Source organism: Arvicanthis niloticus, chromosome 24 (assembly GCF_011762505.2).
Source record: "Arvicanthis niloticus isolate mArvNil1 chromosome 24, mArvNil1.pat.X, whole genome shotgun sequence".
Lineage (NCBI taxonomy): Eukaryota > Metazoa > Chordata > Mammalia > Rodentia > Muridae > Arvicanthis > Arvicanthis niloticus.
Window position 1 is genome coordinate 756286 of NC_133432.1, and position 17881 is coordinate 774166.

Sequence of the window (17881 nt, forward strand, 5' to 3'; positions counted from 1 at the left end):
TTTTGAGTTCGAGGCCAGCCAGTTTGAGTTCCAGGACAGCCAGGACTATACTGAGAAACCCTGTCTGGGAAAAAAAAAAAAAAAAAAAAATACCATCTTGTATACGACTTACATCAGGGAAATGGAAGGAAACAGGAGACTTCTATGAAGTTGGCAGAAGCATCATACGATGGGACACACTCAGGAGAAGTCAAATCAAACAGTGCCGCATAAGGAGAACTCAGTGTATCTCAAAAACATTACTGACCAAGCCTATAGTGGTCTTGGAACTGATAACCACAGCCCCATATGGTGGGAAGAGTTGTGTTCTCAGAATCTGATGCAGCCCCTCCCTAAGGCCCTGGCCCTTGACCATTAACAGCTCTCCCAAGCATATTCCAGGTTTTAGAGAAGGAGTTCTGTTTTATCTCTATACCTCAGTGCCTTAAGGAAACCTCCCAAGGCCTAGCTAGGCCTTAGACTGTTACTGGATCTGCCAAATATGTTCCTGGGTTTCAGAAGGAGCTATGCCATTCTCCATACATGGGGACCTCAGGGAAAGAAAGCCTTGCTTGATCAGGCCAGCACTCAATGCAACAGTGGTTTTTTAACTTTTCAAATCATTGTCACCAGGTGTCATCTTGTCCATGTGGCAAAACTATGCTTTTCTCAAGGAAAAAAAAAAAAAAAACTGAACCTTTATGGCACTCCAGGCCCTAATTAATGTTGGTTATGATCCTGTAATGCCCTAGTGAGCAACTAGTTGGAAGCCTGCTCTTTGATATGGGGATGAGCCTAGTGACTGGTTGTGTATCAGGGTTGTTTGCTTTCGTATGGCTAGGAGCCGAATTTCTGGACAATCCTGGTGAACAAACATGTGTATCCTAGCATTCTGATCTCTAACAGGCCTAGTTAGCATGCTACTTTTATGCAGTAAAGCGGGGTGTTTTACATGCAGTCCTCCCTCAGCTAAATTCTACTTGGTGTGACTTACTATCTCCTAATCATTAGTAACCTCATCACAACCTTGTTGAGAGCAACCTTGCTTATACACTGAAGGCCTAAGTTAGTCAGCCATACGTGCCTACTAACACAAAGTTTTGGTCTCTGTGGGAAAACACTAACCCGAGAACAGATAGCTATAGACCTTGTAGACAAGTAGCCTTGGCAGAAAACTACCAAAAACATATAGTCATAAATCTTGTACATAGTGTTAGTATTCTGTCTAAACTCCACCCCCACAGTTACGTAGCAACAGCCAGGTAGGCCTGGCCCAGTATAAAAGGAGCTGCTTGCCCCCTCTTCTCTCTTTATCTCTTGCCTCTAGCTCCTCTCTGTCCCCTTGCCCCTCCCCCTTCCCTTCCCCCTCTCTCCACGTGGTCATGGCCGGCCTCTACTCCTCTATTCCTCTACTTCTCTTCTTCCTCTCTCCTTCCAGCTTCTTCTACTTCTCTCCCCCCACCTTTGCCCTATCTCCTGAATAACACCCCCACCTTGGAACCTTTTGGTCTGGTCTGGTCTGTTCTAAGCTGCCCTCGGACGTCTAACAGGTAGCCCTGGTGGACAGTACCAGCTTAGATAAGCACAAATGAATCATATGGACAGAGTCATAGTGACCTGTTCCGCCCTGCTTCTTCTGTGAACTTTTACCCAGCCAATACCTTGTTCTGGAAGATATCTGTACTCCCCCTGAGAACACTTACGTTCCTGCGTCATCCCCCTCCCCACATCCTGCCTCTGTGTATATAATCCGTGTGAAAAAATTAAAATTACAGTTTGATCTGACTTCCAGACAGACTGTCGTTCTTTGCGCTCCCCTGTCCTCCAGTTCTCTCTTCCAGGTCCCCCGGAACCGCGGGCCAGGGCACATCCTCAATTCCACTCTTTTACATCATAGCTTGATACTGGATTGCTACCCAACACATGAGATGCCTTTTACAACCTCCACAAAATTAACTCCAAATGGATCATACACCTTAATGTTAAATGTTAAGAACAGAACTTGCAGAAACTAGGGCTTTCTGAATTTGGCATCATGCCAAAGATGTTTCTACAAGCCATTCTTACAAATGTTCTGTGCAGATGCAGCACCCACAGTGAAGTTATTCAGAGGCTGGGTCCAGCAAGTGGCTAGGACCACAAGGTACCTCATAGGTGGCCGCATTTGACCTCATAGGTGGCCACATCTGGCTGCCGGTTCTCACCCTGCCCCGGGAAAAAAAAAAAACACCACACCAGCTCCCGCTGCCCAGCCCCCTGCTCCTCCCGACTGTGCTCACCATGCCGCAACTTCAGAGTTTGCCTGAGCGCGTTTCACAGCAGCCAGTGGCAGGACAAAAGACCATTCAAGCTTGTTCAGCTACTAAGAGGAACCTGCGGCAAGGCAAACGGAAGAACCTGCCTCCTCTTCTGACTGGCACGCCTGAAGGCTTTGATTGGCCAGTGAGTCTTGAGTGACATGAGCACCGCCCTTAGGGTTAGAGTGTGCGGAAGAGACACAGCGCAGAGGTTCTCAACCTAGGCTTCCAGTCCAGGTCTAGACCTTTTCCAGCTCTGCAGAGATTTCAGCAGCACTTATGTCTGTCCTCCAATAGCGTGCCCATTTGTCTCCCCACCCAGCCCCAGGGAGGACCTATCACTCCACCTCCCACTGCTCAGCCACCTGCTCCTCCCCTTTGTGGGCAGTGACTCTGTACTCACCAGGTCTTGACTTCAGCCTAAATTCCCCTGACAGCACTCAGTAGGCTCTTTCCCTCCGTTTTCCTCCCAGAATCAAGGTAGATAGCTTGCCTAGCCCATTACTCAACTTGCAGTGGAGTTAACAATCTGTCCCACAAGTGGAAGGGTGCCCAAGATATAAACATTTAAAGAGACATTTTTGGAAACAAGATTTTTGTTTTGTGGTTGTTGGGATTCAGATCTGGGACAAGCGGCTGAAGTGCACATTGAACACACCAAAACTCTGGGCTTCTCGCAGAACTCTTCAGTCCCCACCTGTTACAGGGCATGGCTGGCATATCCTGCCTTGTACTTTGAACTTTCCAGCCCAGGGGCTGGGCTTTCCCTTCCGCAGAAGCTCTTCCAATATAATCCGGACATTTTGTACTCTTTGTCTCTCTGTTTCTGTCTCTGTGTGTCTCTCTCCCTCTTCTCCCTCCCTCCCCTTCCCTTTTCCTCCCTCCACTTTTCCTCTTCCTCCGTTCTCCCCCCCCCCCCCCCCGCATTTTTCTCCCCCTGCTTGCCTTGCTCACTTTTTCTCTCTTTCTCCCCACCCCCTCATTCTCCCTCCCCGTAGCGACTTCTCTGACCTCCTTGGAACTAGTGAACCCTCTGGTTCCTTGGGATCAGTGAACCCACTAGAGAGCTGCCCCCCCCCAATAAATCTGCAAATACTCTAAATTAGCTTTGGTTGAGTCCTTCATATTGGGTAAACTGGAGCTAGTTTTTCACCTGGTAGGTATGAGAACCGTGGGAGAAAAACAGGACACAGATGACAAGCCCTGTGGAGCAATAGTGTTAGCCAGCACTATCGTTGTCCACACAGTGGGGATGTGTGAACATTCACACACAGAGCTGTATTACTAAAGGTTCTCAGATTTGTCTGATAGGACGAATCTATGTATGTAGCAAGTGGATTTATTAGACTATTTCACAGGCTGTGGTCCAGCTAGTCCAGCAATGGCTAATAGTGGTTTAGTCCCTGTTGTGTCTCAGCTGGTCTAATTCTGAAGTAGATTCCTGTTATTAATATGCTTTTCCTATTACTATTGCATTCATAATCACTAGGTATTAGCCCACTCTTTTAAGCAGATCTCTGCAGATCTGTGAAGTTGTACTGTCTTGTAGTAATGCTATATAGACAAATAGATGACTTCTTAATTCTTAATGATGCTCCTATAAGAACTCCTAAAACTATATCAGTAATTATTAAGCTATTTTATAGTGGGACTATTAGGTCCTTTCTGATAGTCAAAACTGCAGTGAGAACTTTGCCAGTCTCTGTTACCAGTTAATTGCTTCTCCTACTCAGAGCACATGCCAAGAGGTTGTAAAGCCAAAGGTCATAAAAGGGAACTAACAATTTGTTATAGGTGCTAGGACAGATGATAAAATGCTGATTGGGTTTATCTATACAAAACTTCACTAATAACTTAGTTATGGTTTTTAACTCTCCACGAACCTGTGGAGCTGTGACAGGTGATGGATGTTTAGCCAGATAATTACTCCTAATGGATATGCATGTAAACATTCTCTGTTGTAAATTTCTATTTCGATTTATGATTTGAATTATGCATAAACTTGTGATGAACTTTTTACCATGTAATCACGTGTTCTGAAAGATGTTTAAGTGCTGAGGACAAAGAGCGGAGACAGAACTGAGCTGAGGAGAACCTTTTAGACAGAACACTGTTTAGTCAGATCTGAACGGAACTTTTTAGAACAGAACTGAGGATAATTTTTTTTAGTCAGGACACAAGAGAACTTTTTTTTTTTTTTGACAGAACTGAACTCAAGAAGAACTTAGAAGGAAAGGCATAGCATTGGGAGAAAAGACATTGAGAGTAAGAGCATTATTGTGACATCAGAGCAGTAGAGAGCAAAATTAGGAGAATGCAGAGTGGAGTAACTTAGAAACTATAGGTAACATAAAAAAAAAACTAAGAGAGCAATGTGCAGAGGGAAAGGGGAAAAAAGAAGAAGCTGCAGAGAGCACAAGGAGCAGGGAGGCTTCTCCTTACCATGCATGGGACAGAACAGGTCTTTTATTAATAACAAGGCAGGCTTAGTGTTATTAAAAGAAAAAAAGCTTTCTTCTTACGAACTTGGGTTTAATTCATTTAGCAATAAAAAGATAGAAGCTCCTTCTCTTTCAGGAATGGCATCAGCAGCTCCTCGAAGCCTCCTATGCTACCAACTGAGGCAACTTCTCTTTCCAAAGGGCTTCAGCCCTAGTCCTCACTCAAGATAGAAGGACCCACCTCTACATTTTGGACCATATGTTTGTACTTAATGCAAGGCACAGTACAGTTTTTTGCTTCACTGGGAGCTGGTCATGGAGGCCCAAAACAATATATTTCATTAATGGCTTGGTTTTGTCTAGCCTTCACTGCAGTTGTTCAGGCTCCGGGCTGTGAGACCAGGAAGGCTTTACAGTGGACCACTTCCAGTCCATGGCATTTCATAGGTGGGCAGCACCTGAAGTTCCCCAACAAGGTGAGGTCACGACTAGAGGCGGTTGTCTCCATTGACCCGAGTCCTTCTTTAGGACCTTCATTCCCAACTGTCAAGATGGTCTGGGAGATGCTCCTGGGAAATGTGGACGTCTTCAAGTGGCTGCTTGGTATCTGGCTTCAAAGGACCCTTCCCAGGCCGGACATGGAACACCTGGCTAACCCAAACCCAAACAGGAGGATGGATGAGAGCACAGGACAGCTGCTGAGATCAGAGAACACCCACTGAGGGGATTAGACACCTGCTGAGGGCACAACAGACCTTCTGAGGGTCCTGGACACAGGATACCTACATTGGGCTCAGAGACAACCGCTGAGGGCATAGGACACCTTCTGGGGCACAGGAGACCTGTTGAGTCCACAGAATACCTACTGACTTCACAGGACATCTACTGAGGGCACAGGACACCTGCAGGGTGCACAGGAGACCTGCACTAGACTTGCTGAGGTCAGAGGACACCTACTGAGGGGACCAGACACCTACTAAGGCCCAGGGGACCTGCACTGGGCTCAGGGACACTTGCTGAGGGCACAGGACACATGGGTCTCAGGCAGCACTCAGGGGTTCCCTTGTATATGCAGGTGATCGCTGCCCAGGACAGGGGTCACATGCTGCCCTTGCTGATCTTGCCAGGCAACTCCCGGGTTACCATCAGCAGAGTCCCACAGGCCTTGGCAGGACAAGAGGGAGGGACTGAGGGAGGGAGGGAGGGGTGATGGCGCAGTGACAACTACTCAAGGTAGCCTTGGGCCTCTGGAGGGGCGGATCCCGTGGAGCCCAGAGGCTGGAAGACCTTGGGGGGAGGGAGGGAGGGAGGGAGGGAGGGAGGGAAGGAGGAAGGGAAGGGTGATAGTGGAAGTGACAACCCCACAAGTAGCATTGGGCCTCTGGGGCGGGGAGGGGGCATCCCGTGGAGCCCAGTGGCTGGAAGACCTTCTGGGGCTAAACAGAAAAGGTTGTGAACCTTCAGGGAATGCGGGGAGCTCCTAGGCACTTCCTGTAATTCCCAGGCTCGGGTCTCCCTTTCTGTTCTTCGCAGGGCTCGGACCTCCCACCCACCTTGTGCCCCCCACACACACACCTGCCTCGGGGCGTCCTTCCCCAGCTCCGCCCCCTCCCGTCCCTCCCCCTGATGGGATTCCTGAAAGAGGAGAAGGAGGAAGAAGAGGAGGAGGAAGAGGAGCCTCGCTGGGCCAGGGAAACGGAGTTTACATTCTCCTGTAGCTTTAAAACCACAGCTGGTTAGGATGAAAGAGTAGATGTCCTGCAGTTTGGCCCTGGAGCCAGGACGGAGGAATGCAGGGCTTGTAAGGGCCTGACCCTGGAAGGGAAGACCCATCACAGAGTCTTTGTGAAGGCTAGAAGAGAGGTTGAACCCTTAGTAAAAGTAGGTTTCAATAAATTTATGCCTACACACCCATGATTCTAGGGATTTACTGTGCTCGCAGTGGAGTCTGATCGATCGTGCCTGGTAAGAGAGGGAAGGAGACGAGGGAGGGAGGGAGTCCTCGGGACACGGTGCCGATGCCTCAGTTTCCCCTCTCCCCAGCTACCTCGGTGCCTCCCTTCTTTCCAGCTGTCTCAGTTTACCCCTCTGTATCTCAGATGCTGGCCTGGCTCGCCTGCTAGGGTCATGACTGAAGAATGAGCCACTCAGAATTGGTCCCCCACCTGACCCTTGATCCAGGCACTAGAGCCAAGCAGGGCAGGAAGGTTGGGTGAAGTCTGCCGCTCAGTGCATAAGAACGCGTTGACAGTCCCAGTGCACATAGTAGGCACCGAAGGTATGCATGCATGTGTCTTGACTATATGCGTGACATCACGGCGGCCACGCCCCTGTGGGGGACAGAGTCTTTTGGGGGAGGGAGCTCGGGCCACAGACTCGCTAGCGGGACTGCGTGGACTTCGGTGCTCCCCCTCCTCCATCTCGCGTGGACACCCGCGAGGAGCGGGGACAGCAGGTCAGTGACTGAGCAGGGTCACGGGGTCACACGGGGGGTGCACAAATTTGAGGGTCACACGTTGAGGTAGGGAGAGAGTATGGGTCCTGGGATCAAACGGTGGAGAGTGCGGGTCTCCGGGTCATGTGGGCGGAGCACGGTCCCAGGATCACACAGGGGATGGGGGATGAAGTCCGGGTCTCAGAATCAGGGGAGGGGAGGAGTGGAGAGTGGGGGTCACGAGGTGGGAACGTGGGTCTCAGAGTCACACGGCGGGTGGGGAATGTGGGTCCAGGAGTCACCCAGGAGTGGGAATGCAGACCCAGGGGGACACACGGGAAGGGAGTGTGGGTCACGGGGTGGGAGCGTGAGTCCTGAAGTCACACAAGGGGAATGTGGGGCACGAGGGGTAAGAGCGAGGGTCCTAGGGTCACACTGGTGGGGGGGTGGAGCGTGGGTCCAGGGGTCACCCAGGTGTGAGAATGCGGGTCCCCCAGGCACAAGGGGTGGGAGCGTGGGTCCCCAGCACAGCTCAGCACGCCCAGAGTCACAGGTCTCATGCCTCAGTTTCCCCTCTAGCTCCGTCTTGTATTGTCCTACCACGCCCACCCATGGCCCCGGCCCGCTCCCTCACTGTGCCTTGCCCCCCACTCACTGCGCCCTGTGCTCTGATCTTTGCCACAACTGCAGCCCCCATGGGAGACCAGGCAGACTGGATGTCGCAGCTGTGTCCGCGGCTGTGGGATGTCCCGCTGCACCAGCTGTCCATCCCAGGTGAGTGCGAGGCCCACTCACGACAAGGCTGACTTCTCATGAGGGTCTCAGGGATGCGGGGCCAGGCTGGAATGGGGCTTCCGTGAGGAAGCAGTCAGTCATAGTCAGTGGATAAGTCAGGCTGACGTGCTGGAGGAACACGCCTCTGGCTGGAGGGGGGCAGGGCTGGGGTGACAGGAGCTGAACACAAGGGCCTTAGGCCCCGCCCCTTCTAACCAACCTGTCAGTCACAGGGGACCCTGAAAGGCTTGGGGCTCTGCGGGGAGTCAGGGGCGGGGCATGGCCAGTGACTTTCGTGTCCCCAGGGAGCCACGACACGATGACATACTGCCTGACCCGCAAGTCTCCGATCTCCCGTGCATGCTCTCGGCTACTGCACCTGCTGAGCCGGGTCGTGCCTTTCATCACTGGGCCGGTGGTGATGAAATGGTCAGTTACGCAGGTGAGGGCGTGGGAGCCCGTCCATGGGGGAAGGGGCGAGCCCGGGGGCGGGCTTGGGGGGTCTTGGTGACGTAGTCCTGGGGGCCAGGTGAGACCCGGGACATGGGGTCAGGGACCAAGTGGGCAGGGTTAGGGGGTCCCGGTGACATAGTGGGGGCAGGATTAGGGCCCTGGTGATGTAGCTCCGGAGACGAGGCTAGGAGTCCTAGTGAACCTACTCCCGTGCACGGGTCCGCCTCACCCCGCAGACTCTGGACGTGACCCAACAGCTGGATGCAGGAGTGCGGTACCTGGACCTGAGGATCGCGCATGCGCCAGGGGGCTCTGCAAGGAACCTGTGCTTTGTGCACATGATGTACACGAAGGCGCTGGTGGAGGTGTGGGCACGGGGAAGGGATGGGGGACAGGAAGAAGAAGGAAGAAGGAGGATGAGAGGGGAATTGGGGAATGAGAGCAGGAAGGGAGGGTTGGAGGGGAGAGGAATGCAAAGGGGCAGGATCCGAGGGTCTGAGTGGACGCAGCTCCCGCCAGGCTCACCTAGTGGTCACGTTACCCGTGACCCGGCTCATGACCAGGCCTGTGATGTGACCCACGATGTGTGCGATGAGGCGAGCCGTGACATAACCTGTGACACGGCCTGCTCCGCCCCCAGGATACCCTCACTGAGATAGCTGAGTGGCTGCAATCGCACCCCCGAGAGGTGGTCATCTTAGCCTGCAGGAACTTTGAGGGGATGACGCGCGAGCTGCACGACTATCTAGTGGGCTGCATGGTGAACATTTTCGGAGACACGCTGTGTCCAAGCGGGGTGAGGAAGCATGGTCTCTGTCGCATGGGGCAGTGAGGGTCAGGGATGAGCGTGTACTTACTTGTGTGGCGGCTGACTCTGACCTTCATGCTCCTCCCCACCCAGGAAATCCCCACACTGGGGCAGCTGTGGGCACGTGGGCAGCAGGTTATTGTGTCTTACGAGGACGAAGCCACAGTCAGCCGCTATGATAAGCTGTGGCCTGCAATCCCATACTGGTGGGGGAATGCAGTAAAGCCCGATGTGCTGCTGCGGTTCCTGGAGACCATGAAGGGCCAAGGCCGCCCAGGTGACATCACTGGGGGCGGGGAGATAATGATGATGTCTTGGGAACGGGGCAACTTCACTCAGAAACGGGAACTTCAGTGGTGACATCATGGGGGTCAGGGACAACAGTGATGTCATGGGAGATGGGAATGGTAATAACATTACAGGCATGGTGATGTCATGTAGGGCAGTAGTGATGGCATGGGGGATATAGAGGAGGGCTATGACAACACGGGGCAGTGCAGTGATAACATATCATGGGATGAGGCGGGCATCTGTGTGACATCATCCTGTCAATCACCTCGGATTGGGCAGGAGGATGTCGGCATGGATGTACATGGTACCTCTGGGGATTGGGAGGCCACCCTGTCAGTCCTATTAACTGTGGCATCATTCTAACACCAAAACTACCTTCCCTGGTGATGTCATCAGTCACATGGGGAGGGGGACGAGGGTGTCTCTGGTGTTACGGTGGTTATGTGGCTGTATGGTGTGGGCTTCCCTGTGACATCGCCCCATCGGTCATGTAACATAATGTCACCCCCCAGGTGGTCTGTTCGTTGCTGGCATCAACATCACTGAGAACCTGTGCTACATCCTCCTGCACCCAGTGGACTCCCTGGAGGAGATGACGCGTCGCAGCCTCCCACTCATGACCAAGTGGGTGTGTGCACAGCAGCCGGGGCAGAGCCCTCAGTGCACCAACATCATCGCGGGCGACTTCGTGGGCGCAGATGGCTTCGTGAGTGAGGTCATTAGCCTGAACCGGAAACTGCTGTCTCCCTAACTGGCATGCCCCCAAGACGGGGGTCACCACTTCTGAGTACTTCCGTGCAGCCCAGAGACCTGCGGAACCAGCAGGCCAGGGACCCAGAATGTTCTGCTGTCACGCTGCTGTGTTGCAGAACACACGGTGGCCACTTCTGTTTCCATCACCAGGTGCTCACTGATTAAGGCCTCCATTGATTAAGGGATTTTGAAGTAAGGCACATGTACAGATGTTTTTGTGGTCTCTGGTAGCCCAGGCTAGACCCAGGCCTTAGAAACAGCTTGGGAGCCCCCCACCCCCAATCGCCAGGTATCAGCTTCCACAGGAAGCTCCGCCCCCAGCCACTGAGCACAAGCACCTTTTCTCACGTGACAGGGACTCCTCCAGTCACCTACACAAAGCCAGGTTGGTGAGGGGTACAAAGTGCGTATCCTGCTTTAATAAGCTACTGTCAGTCAGTGTGGGAGGACAGAATGGGCATCAATGGAGAACAGCTTCCTGAACCGACCATAGGCAGCCTGGGTGATGACAACAGTCACGTGGGCCGCATCACCCTCCGGCAGCTCCTGCACCTTCTGCACCACTGCCTCCTTATAGAGCCAGCTGCAGAGACAGGCAAATCAGCACCAGGCATGTTGGGAGGCCTCAGGGCATGCTGAGAAGTGGTACAGGCACGGGTGGGCACCCCCCACAGGACTCACCTAAGCTGGGGTCCCCCAAGGCGCACGTGTAGCGTGAGCACCTGCCTGCCCGTGGCACGCAGCACTGACGCCTCCAGTGCTGCCTTCAGCTCGTCTAGCCCACGGCCTGAGACTGCAGACACGGCCAGGACCCCAGAGCATGGTGGAGTGTACCTGTGGGGGTGGGGAGTTAGGGGATCACAGGTGGGGTTGGCTGGGAGGGCAGTGTGGGCCACCGCCCTACCCACAATGCCACGCTCACCCTGGCACCAGGTCCACCTTGCTGTGAACCTCCAATGCTGACTCCAGCAGTGCAGGGGGCAGATGCAGGCCCCGCAGTGTGGACAGGACTGTGGCCTTCTGCAGCTCTGCATCAGGGTGGCTCACATCAGTCACATGCACCAGGACATCCTGGATGGGGCGTGATCGGGAAGGGTCAGGAATAGGAGTATGATCAGGTGTCTGTTGGGAGCCGACAGAAGGCGGCTATCTTTGCAAACATCTCAAGCCATATACCCTGATAGAGACTTGTTTTTCAACAGCCTACAACAACTGAGCACACTCTGATAAACATCTTGTTTATCCCACATATCTTGTTTTGCTGTTTAGTGACCCCAGCTGTATGGTGCACCTGGTAAAGTGTCTTCAGCTGTGTTCCCCTGCTTGTGCTTATAAATACCCAGGATTTCCTTGCAATGGAGGAGAGAGTAAGAGGGAGATAAGAGATAGGAGACAATAAGAGGGAGGCAATAACAGGAAACGAGACACAATAAACAAGAGACTTGACTACACACTGTTCTGTCTCCATCCTTCGAGTCTCCTCCCCTTCTTCCTCCCTCTCCCTATCCCCCCTCTCCCTCTCTTGACCCTGACCCGTGGACCGGAGCAGCAGAGCAATCCAGGACAGGGGTCATGAAGGGGTATGGTCAGAGGTGGGCGATAGGGAGTGCGAGCAGGAGGCATGGCCAGAGGACAGAGGTGGTCAGTGGACAGAAACTGCCCGAGTACCAGGTCATATCCAGAGGACCCCACAGAGGACAGGCGCCATCCAACCATTGGGTCCGTGACACCTACCGAGTAAGCCACGTCCTCCAGCGTGGCAGAAAACGCATGGATCAGGCTATGCGGCAGCTGGGACAGGAAGCCAATGGTGTCCACATATAAGATACGCAAGTGCGAGGGCAGCAACCCCTCGTGTACCGTGACATCAAGAGTCGCAAATGGTTGGTCCCGAGGCTGCAAAGCAGCCTCACCCGTCAGAGCCTGGATGAGTGTGGTCTTCCCTGGGGGGAAGCAGGTGAAACTGTGGCACTGTCAGCCGCCCAACCACGTGCCATACCCACCCTCATGCGCCCCTCCCTCCTCACCACAGTTGGTGTATCCCACCACTGACACCACAGGGAACTCGCGCCGCACTCGCTCCCTCCGCATCAGCCTCCGCTTATCCCGAAGCCGCTCGAGGACACGCCGGAGCCGCAGCTCCCGGTCCCTGAGTGCGCGGGCCCGAAGCTCCGTGGGTGACTCCCCTGGGAGGACAAGTGACACGGTGGGGGGCTGTAGGGAAAAGCCCAGTGCAGTAATTCGGAGTCTTCTGTGGAGCATGAGTATCACATTCTTGGGAGATCCCGCCTGACCTCGCCCCAGACAGGGCACACAAGAGCGGATCCTCTCATGGGGGATTACACTAGTCGTTCACAGAAAGACACACAGTGAGTGGCCGGTCAGCCTGTGTGTCACACATCAGTGGAACAGTCAGCTCAGAGCAGATTCTCATGTAAATCAATGAACTCAGGGATTAGGAGGGGTCATGAAGTGAGCACAAGGGGGTCATGGAAGGGTCAGGGGTCCCGTGAACTCTCCATATCTTGCAGTCCCTCCTGCTGTGATCTTAGGGCTCAGTCACAACATCAGACCCCGGTCACAGTCCCATGTGACTGTGGCCGTGTTCCCCTCCATGTCTGCCTTCTCTCCAATATCTCCGCTTCCCACCTCTGGCCCTTACCTGACCCCATGATGTATCTGGAGCCCCAGCCTTGCTGGTCCTGCTGCGTAGAGTCGCTGCTCACAGAGGACCTGGAGGGAGACAGGCAGGGAAGGCATGAGGGGAAGACACACAAGGAACACCCCTGCCACAGCATCCAAGGAAATGTGGAAGGCACCACCTGTTGCAACATCCACAGACAGGTGGGAGGATACGCAGAAAGGACATGTAGGGCGGACAATCAGGGAGTACCCCATGACAGCATCCAAGGACGTGTGGGAAGCACTACATGCTGCAGCACCCACAGACTTGCTGGGAGGGCAGGCGGTGAAAAGATGGAGGAGGACATGCGGGGAGTACCACTCGCGAACCTGAGGAGCGGGATCTCTGCCAGCGCCAGCTGCATCCGGGCCTCCCTCGTGCGTGCATTACAGCGAAAGATGTGCAGGACTAGGGTGAATCTGTCGAACACGCGCAAGCCCCACGCAGTCTCCAGCTCTTTCTGAGGAGATGGGGGTCAGGCAGGGATCAGTCAGGGTGTCACATGGTGTCATGGGTCACGTGAGGATCAGGGGACACACGGGAACCTTGGTCGGTGGCGCCATCCTCTCCAAGTTCAGGAACACGGACGTGATGTCCTGGCATCCCTTGATCTTTTCTGGAGCACAGGGAGTGGCCTGTCAGGGGGTTAGGAGGAGGACGGGAGGCAGTCTATCCTGGGACACAACATCCTATACCTGTGCGAGTAGAGGCGGCACGCACGAACATGTGTGTGTGTGTGTGTGTGTGTGTGTGTGCGCGCGTGAACACACACACACACACACACACACACACACACACAGAGGCACACGTGCGTTCGCCTAGAGGCCAAAGAGGCAGTACCGCTCACCTGTCAGGTCCCGAAAGTTGCCCTTGCCAAACACCAGCCTGCTGCCAGGCGCTGCGCTGGGCACCACCAGGGTCCGCGCGACCGACCATCCTGGAAGCGCGCGTACGAGCGCAGCTGCCTCCGCCACCTGCCACTCGGCTGCGGGGACACAAGAGTCTGTCCATCAAAAGCGGCGCGGGGAGTCCCAGGACCAGGGCAGGGGACAGGGTTAGCTCTAGAATGGAACCGTGTCTGCACGGAGCCCACCTCCTCCACTCATACCACGCCCCTACCCTGCAGCTCACACCAGTACTCCAAAAAGCTTGCCAGGCTATGATCCAAAGCTGGACCGGGGCAAGGCACCAAACATCGAGGACACAACCCCACAGCCCAAAGTTTTCCCCAGACTCTGCCTACAAATTTACGGTAGTCCCGTCCCCAAACCGCACCTAGATCTCACGCTCACGTTACACAGACCCCACCCGGTGCACACGAGGCCCCACCCATAGAGCAGCCCCAGGAACCATCACACTCTCGGCCAGATCACGACACGACCTCAGCACACATGCTCCCCAGACTCAGACTCCATGCCAAGAGTAGCCATGATTCCCAGCCCACCCCACACTATCCACACTGCCCACCCCACGCCGATGTCCATCACAGTTCCTTGTCCCCAGTGCTCCTCCCTTGGCTTGCCCTTCTTTTCTCCTGGTCCGCCTCTTCCAGAACTCCACCAGCCTATGTCAGTCAGCCTATGTCAGCACCTCCCTTCCGTCATCAGTACCTACTTCCGTCCTCTTTATGGACTCTTCTGGCCGCGGCGCTCGGATACCTCCTTCGTTTCCGGCCCCGCCCTCAGGCGTCACCGCCGCCCCGGTTCTTTCCCATTAGCCCTCAGTCCGACAGCCTCACGGGAGCACCCGCACGCTTCCGCCTCCAGGTCCCCGCCCCTTCCGCCTTCCCTGCTCGGTCCCCACTCTCGCCCAACCAGTTACCTGTGCTTCGAGGCTTTGTTCCGGCCCGGCGTCTGACGTCAGGATGCAGGACGAGCACGCGCTGTGCATCGAAGGGAAGGAGGGGTGGGGCGCGGAGCAACTCATCCTCCTCTTCCCCTTCGTCCTCACGCGTGTCCTCCCCGTCCCCTCCACGCACGGACCCGCCCCCCGCCCACGCGCTTCCCCAGACCCGACTCCCGGCGTTGACAATGCGGACGGGACTTGTCAGGGTCTCCGCGGGGTTCAAAGCGTGTTGTACGCGGCACACGCACAAGAGGCAGAACCTAGGGAGCGCGGCAGCGCGCCGGAACAGCATGGCGTGTGCGCGCGCGCAGCGACAAACGGGGGAGTGGGGCGGGGAAAAGGGACGGACAGGAAAAACAACACGGCGCATGCGCATGCAGCAAAGGTTGGCTCTTGGAGGACTGACAGCATCGCGTTCGCGCTGCGAAGAACTTGGGTAGGGGCGGGGTCAGAGAGAAAGAACAGCTCGGCGCGTACGAGGGGCGGAGCCGGAAGAACAGTGCCCCTCCCTTCAATGGCTGCTTCTGATTGACAGGAGGCGGAGTCCAATTGGTTTCACTGGCAGGCTAGTCCGGACTCGGAAAGCGAGTCCTCAAGGAGGGGGGTGTAACCTCACGGAGGGGGCGTGGTCGTGTTGAAAGTCACGCTGCTCCTTTATCGTGGTGTCACCGGTGTTATCGCCTGGATGCCGGGGTCAGTACAACCTTTCACACACCTGGGGTTATTGCCCTACAGCAGTGATGAGCCCCAACGAGCGTCCCCTGAGCTCTGGACATCCGAGGTGGGACAGGACCCGAAGAAGGCACCGGCTGAGAGAAAGGAGCCCGAGTGACTGGTGCTGTGACGTCACCCCGAGCCTGTGGAGGACACGGACACGCTCTGCACGACCGGCTCAGGACTGGGGAAACGGGAGGTCTCTTAACTTCGCCCTCACTCTCGAACCCCTGACTGTGCGCTGCTGTGTTTCACACACGAGAGCCTGACTGGGCGCAGCCCACTATTACTCAGGAGCACCTGACAGCGTGTGTGATAGCCCATCGCCAGTGTCCACGAGATCACGTGACCCTGCTTCGGCGCCCTCCTACAGGGCTGGAGGGAGGGTCGTGATTGAGTCAGTGTGGGTGCCCGGTCTCCCGCCCCTCCATTCTGTTGCGACCTATGACCCCTCAGTGGCCTCGCCCCCTATATCAATCGGTCCCTACTAGCCCTGAAGCACACAGCTCGGTCCACATGACCTGTCTGTCACCGCTCAGCCCCGCCCACACACTCAGCCCCACCCCCTACCTGTCACTACTCAGCCCGGCCCTCTCATCCACAGCCCGCCCCCTCACACCTCGCTTGTCACCACTGAGTCCCGCCCCACGCCCCGCCCCTTCACACGCTGCCTGTCACCGCTTAACCCCAACCCCTCACACTCTGTCAGCACTCAGCTCTGCCCCCAAGGCCCCTGCTCTGCCCCAATCTTGGGGCAAGAGATACTGAGCTAAAACTGATTTTATCCTAACGTTTACCTTTAGGTTTCATGAAACCATTGTCCTTGCTTTGTTCCTTCTTCCGTGTAACCGCAGACGACAGTAAATTACAAAATCGATGGATGAAGCTTCCGAGGAAATGGTTTAATGTATTCTAGAGCCATCAAAATGGTTCAGTTGGTCAAGGTGCCTCCCACCAAGACTCAAAATTTGTGTTCAGACCCGGAGACCTACATTTTGAGGGAGAAGACCAACTCATGTAGTTTGTTTCTGACCTCTACAGGCATATTTTCCCAGGCACACATACCTCCTCTGATAGAGAAGAAAAGTTAATTGAATATAATAACACTATTCTGTTTTCTAAACTTTAAAGTGAAAAATCACGTTTTTGTGATTTGGCAAGTATCATTGATTTTTGCTGTACGTATTGTTGTAATGCAGCTATTAATATAACTATGGTTCTCATTCAGTTAGTTGTTTTGCATTTCCCAGTAGCTGTGTACAGACAAGGCTAAAATGCAATTTCACGATCAACCCCACAAACATCATCTAAAATTAAAGAACCCCATACTTCTACTAAATTTTTGGCAAAATTTTTCTCTGTGTTTGTCCAAATGACTCTCCCTGGGTGTGGGAAGTGGAAAGCTAGTTTTCACAGTCACATTGTTCTGATTGTTTCATGATTTACACATACCCAGACTCAACTCATGAATCAAATTCTCCTCACACCCGAAATTGTTAGAGTTTATGTAATACTGAGAAGGGCCTGTCGATCTTTCAAGTTTCAGAGAATACTTGAGTGTATAAATTTTCCTCAGCTGCTGAGTCTTAGGATTCTCCATCTTCCATGTAGAAAGGAAATTTTCAATTCTGAGGAAATTACAATAACCTAGCAGGGTAAGTGACTGCCAAAGGTTCAACTGGGTTTTCTTCATCTGTATTCTTCATCTCACTGTGCATCAGTGGCAGAGTGCTTTGAGATGGCACACTATGCAAGAGCAGTCTTGCTTCTTCCATGCCCACTTTGGATGGGTTTGCCATTGGTTCTTTTATGCTTTGGAGTTTGTTCTGTAGAATTCATTTCCTCAAATTCTATGTTGTTTCCATTTCTGTATCCTCACTGAAAAACATAAAGGTTATATATTTTTTTCTTTTGTGGCAGTCAGTAGCACCGAAGATAAGAAATCTCATTTCTTTTTATATTTCAGAGCTAAGAGACACTTTTGATTCCCATCCGAGGATATTTGTACCAGTGTTATTCAGCAGTATAGTTTTGTTTCATTGTCCTTATTGGGATACATGTCTATCTTTAGAAAAAGGAATTTTTATTATATCTTTGCGCTATGTTTATTTTGATATTTTTTAGTTGGTCTTATTTTTATTTATTTAAAATTAATTTTGTTAGAACCTCATATGTGACTATTGTATTTGAAACATTTTCTCATTTCTTCTCCTTCTAATTCCTATTATGACCCCCCCCCCTCAAATTCATGGCCTCTTATTATTTGGTTAGTATTGTCTCTATGTATATATGTATATTATACATATATGCACACATTTATGAATACAGACTATTGAGCTGCTTTAGTACTGCTCTCTTGTATATCCTTGTAGGAAAGACCGTTTGAGATAGGATAACCTATCAGGGGCT

At 53.3% G+C, this 17881-nt stretch overlaps 3 protein-coding genes across 9 annotated transcripts in view; 1 reads left to right on the top strand and 2 right to left on the bottom strand.

The window, feature by feature from the left end:
- The window catches only part of LOC143437525 (uncharacterized), a 65204-nt gene extending 62634 nt beyond the window's left edge, over nucleotides 1-2570 (bottom strand). The window contains 1 exon segment of the mRNA XM_076922303.1: nucleotides 2259-2570. Coding sequence (XP_076778418.1) covers nucleotides 2259-2261 — 3 coding nt within the window. The 5' untranslated portion in view covers nucleotides 2262-2570.
- A 3475-nt stretch (nucleotides 2571-6045) lies between these two features.
- On the top strand, nucleotides 6046-10603 carry Plcxd1 (phosphatidylinositol specific phospholipase C X domain containing 1). Of its 7 annotated transcripts, XM_076922310.1 has the most exons (8): nucleotides 6046-6682; nucleotides 6817-6995; nucleotides 7842-7925; nucleotides 8231-8367; nucleotides 8615-8743; nucleotides 9019-9174; nucleotides 9280-9463; nucleotides 9990-10603. In XM_076922310.1, the coding sequence occupies exons 3-8, from the start codon at nucleotides 7847-7849 to the stop codon at nucleotides 10226-10228; spliced, it is 924 nt and encodes a 307-aa protein (XP_076778425.1). In that variant the 5' UTR covers nucleotides 6046-6682; nucleotides 6817-6995; nucleotides 7842-7846; the 3' UTR covers nucleotides 10229-10603. The 7 variants fall into 7 exon arrangements, with proteins under 7 accessions (XP_076778425.1, XP_076778427.1, XP_076778423.1 ...); XM_076922312.1 differs by having other exon boundaries at nucleotides 6046-6995; XM_076922308.1 differs by lacking the exons at nucleotides 6046-6682; nucleotides 6817-6995 and adding an exon at nucleotides 7009-7172 and having other exon boundaries at nucleotides 8231-8354.
- A 17-nt stretch (nucleotides 10604-10620) lies between these two features.
- On the bottom strand, nucleotides 10621-15093 carry Gtpbp6 (GTP binding protein 6). The gene is made up of 10 exons (XM_076922304.1): nucleotides 14735-15093; nucleotides 13761-13898; nucleotides 13459-13529; nucleotides 13243-13373; nucleotides 12893-12963; nucleotides 12258-12416; nucleotides 11965-12173; nucleotides 11153-11301; nucleotides 10912-11064; nucleotides 10621-10813 (listed from the first exon to the last, which is right to left on the bottom strand). Exons 1-10 carry the CDS (start codon nucleotides 15048-15050, stop codon nucleotides 10666-10668), a joined length of 1545 nt encoding a protein of 514 aa, XP_076778419.1. The 5' UTR covers nucleotides 15051-15093; the 3' UTR covers nucleotides 10621-10665.
- Between the last annotated feature and the right edge of the window lie 2788 nt (nucleotides 15094-17881).

What these genes read in the sequence shown, in the direction of transcription:
- Plcxd1 (XM_076922305.1), top strand. Translation starts at nt 7,435, where the DNA reads ATGTGGGTCCAGGAGTCACCCAGGAGTGGGAATGCAGACCCAGGGGGA. An exon ending in GCACCAGCTGTCCATCCCAG is followed by an intron (nt 7,926 to 8,230) that starts GTGAGTGCGAGG and finishes TCGTGTCCCCAG; the next exon opens with GGAGCCACGACACGATGACA. An exon ending in GGGCCGGTGGTGATGAAATG is followed by an intron (nt 8,355 to 8,614) that starts GTCAGTTACGCA and finishes CTCACCCCGCAG; the next exon opens with ACTCTGGACGTGACCCAACA.
- Gtpbp6 (XM_076922304.1), bottom strand. Translation starts at nt 15,050, where the DNA reads ATGCTGTTCCGGCGCGCTGCCGCGCTCCCTAGGTTCTGCCTCTTGTGC. An exon ending in CAACTTTCGGGACCTGACAG is followed by an intron (nt 13,530 to 13,760) that starts GTGAGCGGTACT and finishes CCTGTGCTCCAG; the next exon opens with AAAAGATCAAGGGATGCCAG. An exon ending in GGTGGGATACACCAACTGTG is followed by an intron (nt 12,174 to 12,257) that starts GTGAGGAGGGAG and finishes GCTTCCCCCCAG; the next exon opens with GGAAGACCACACTCATCCAG.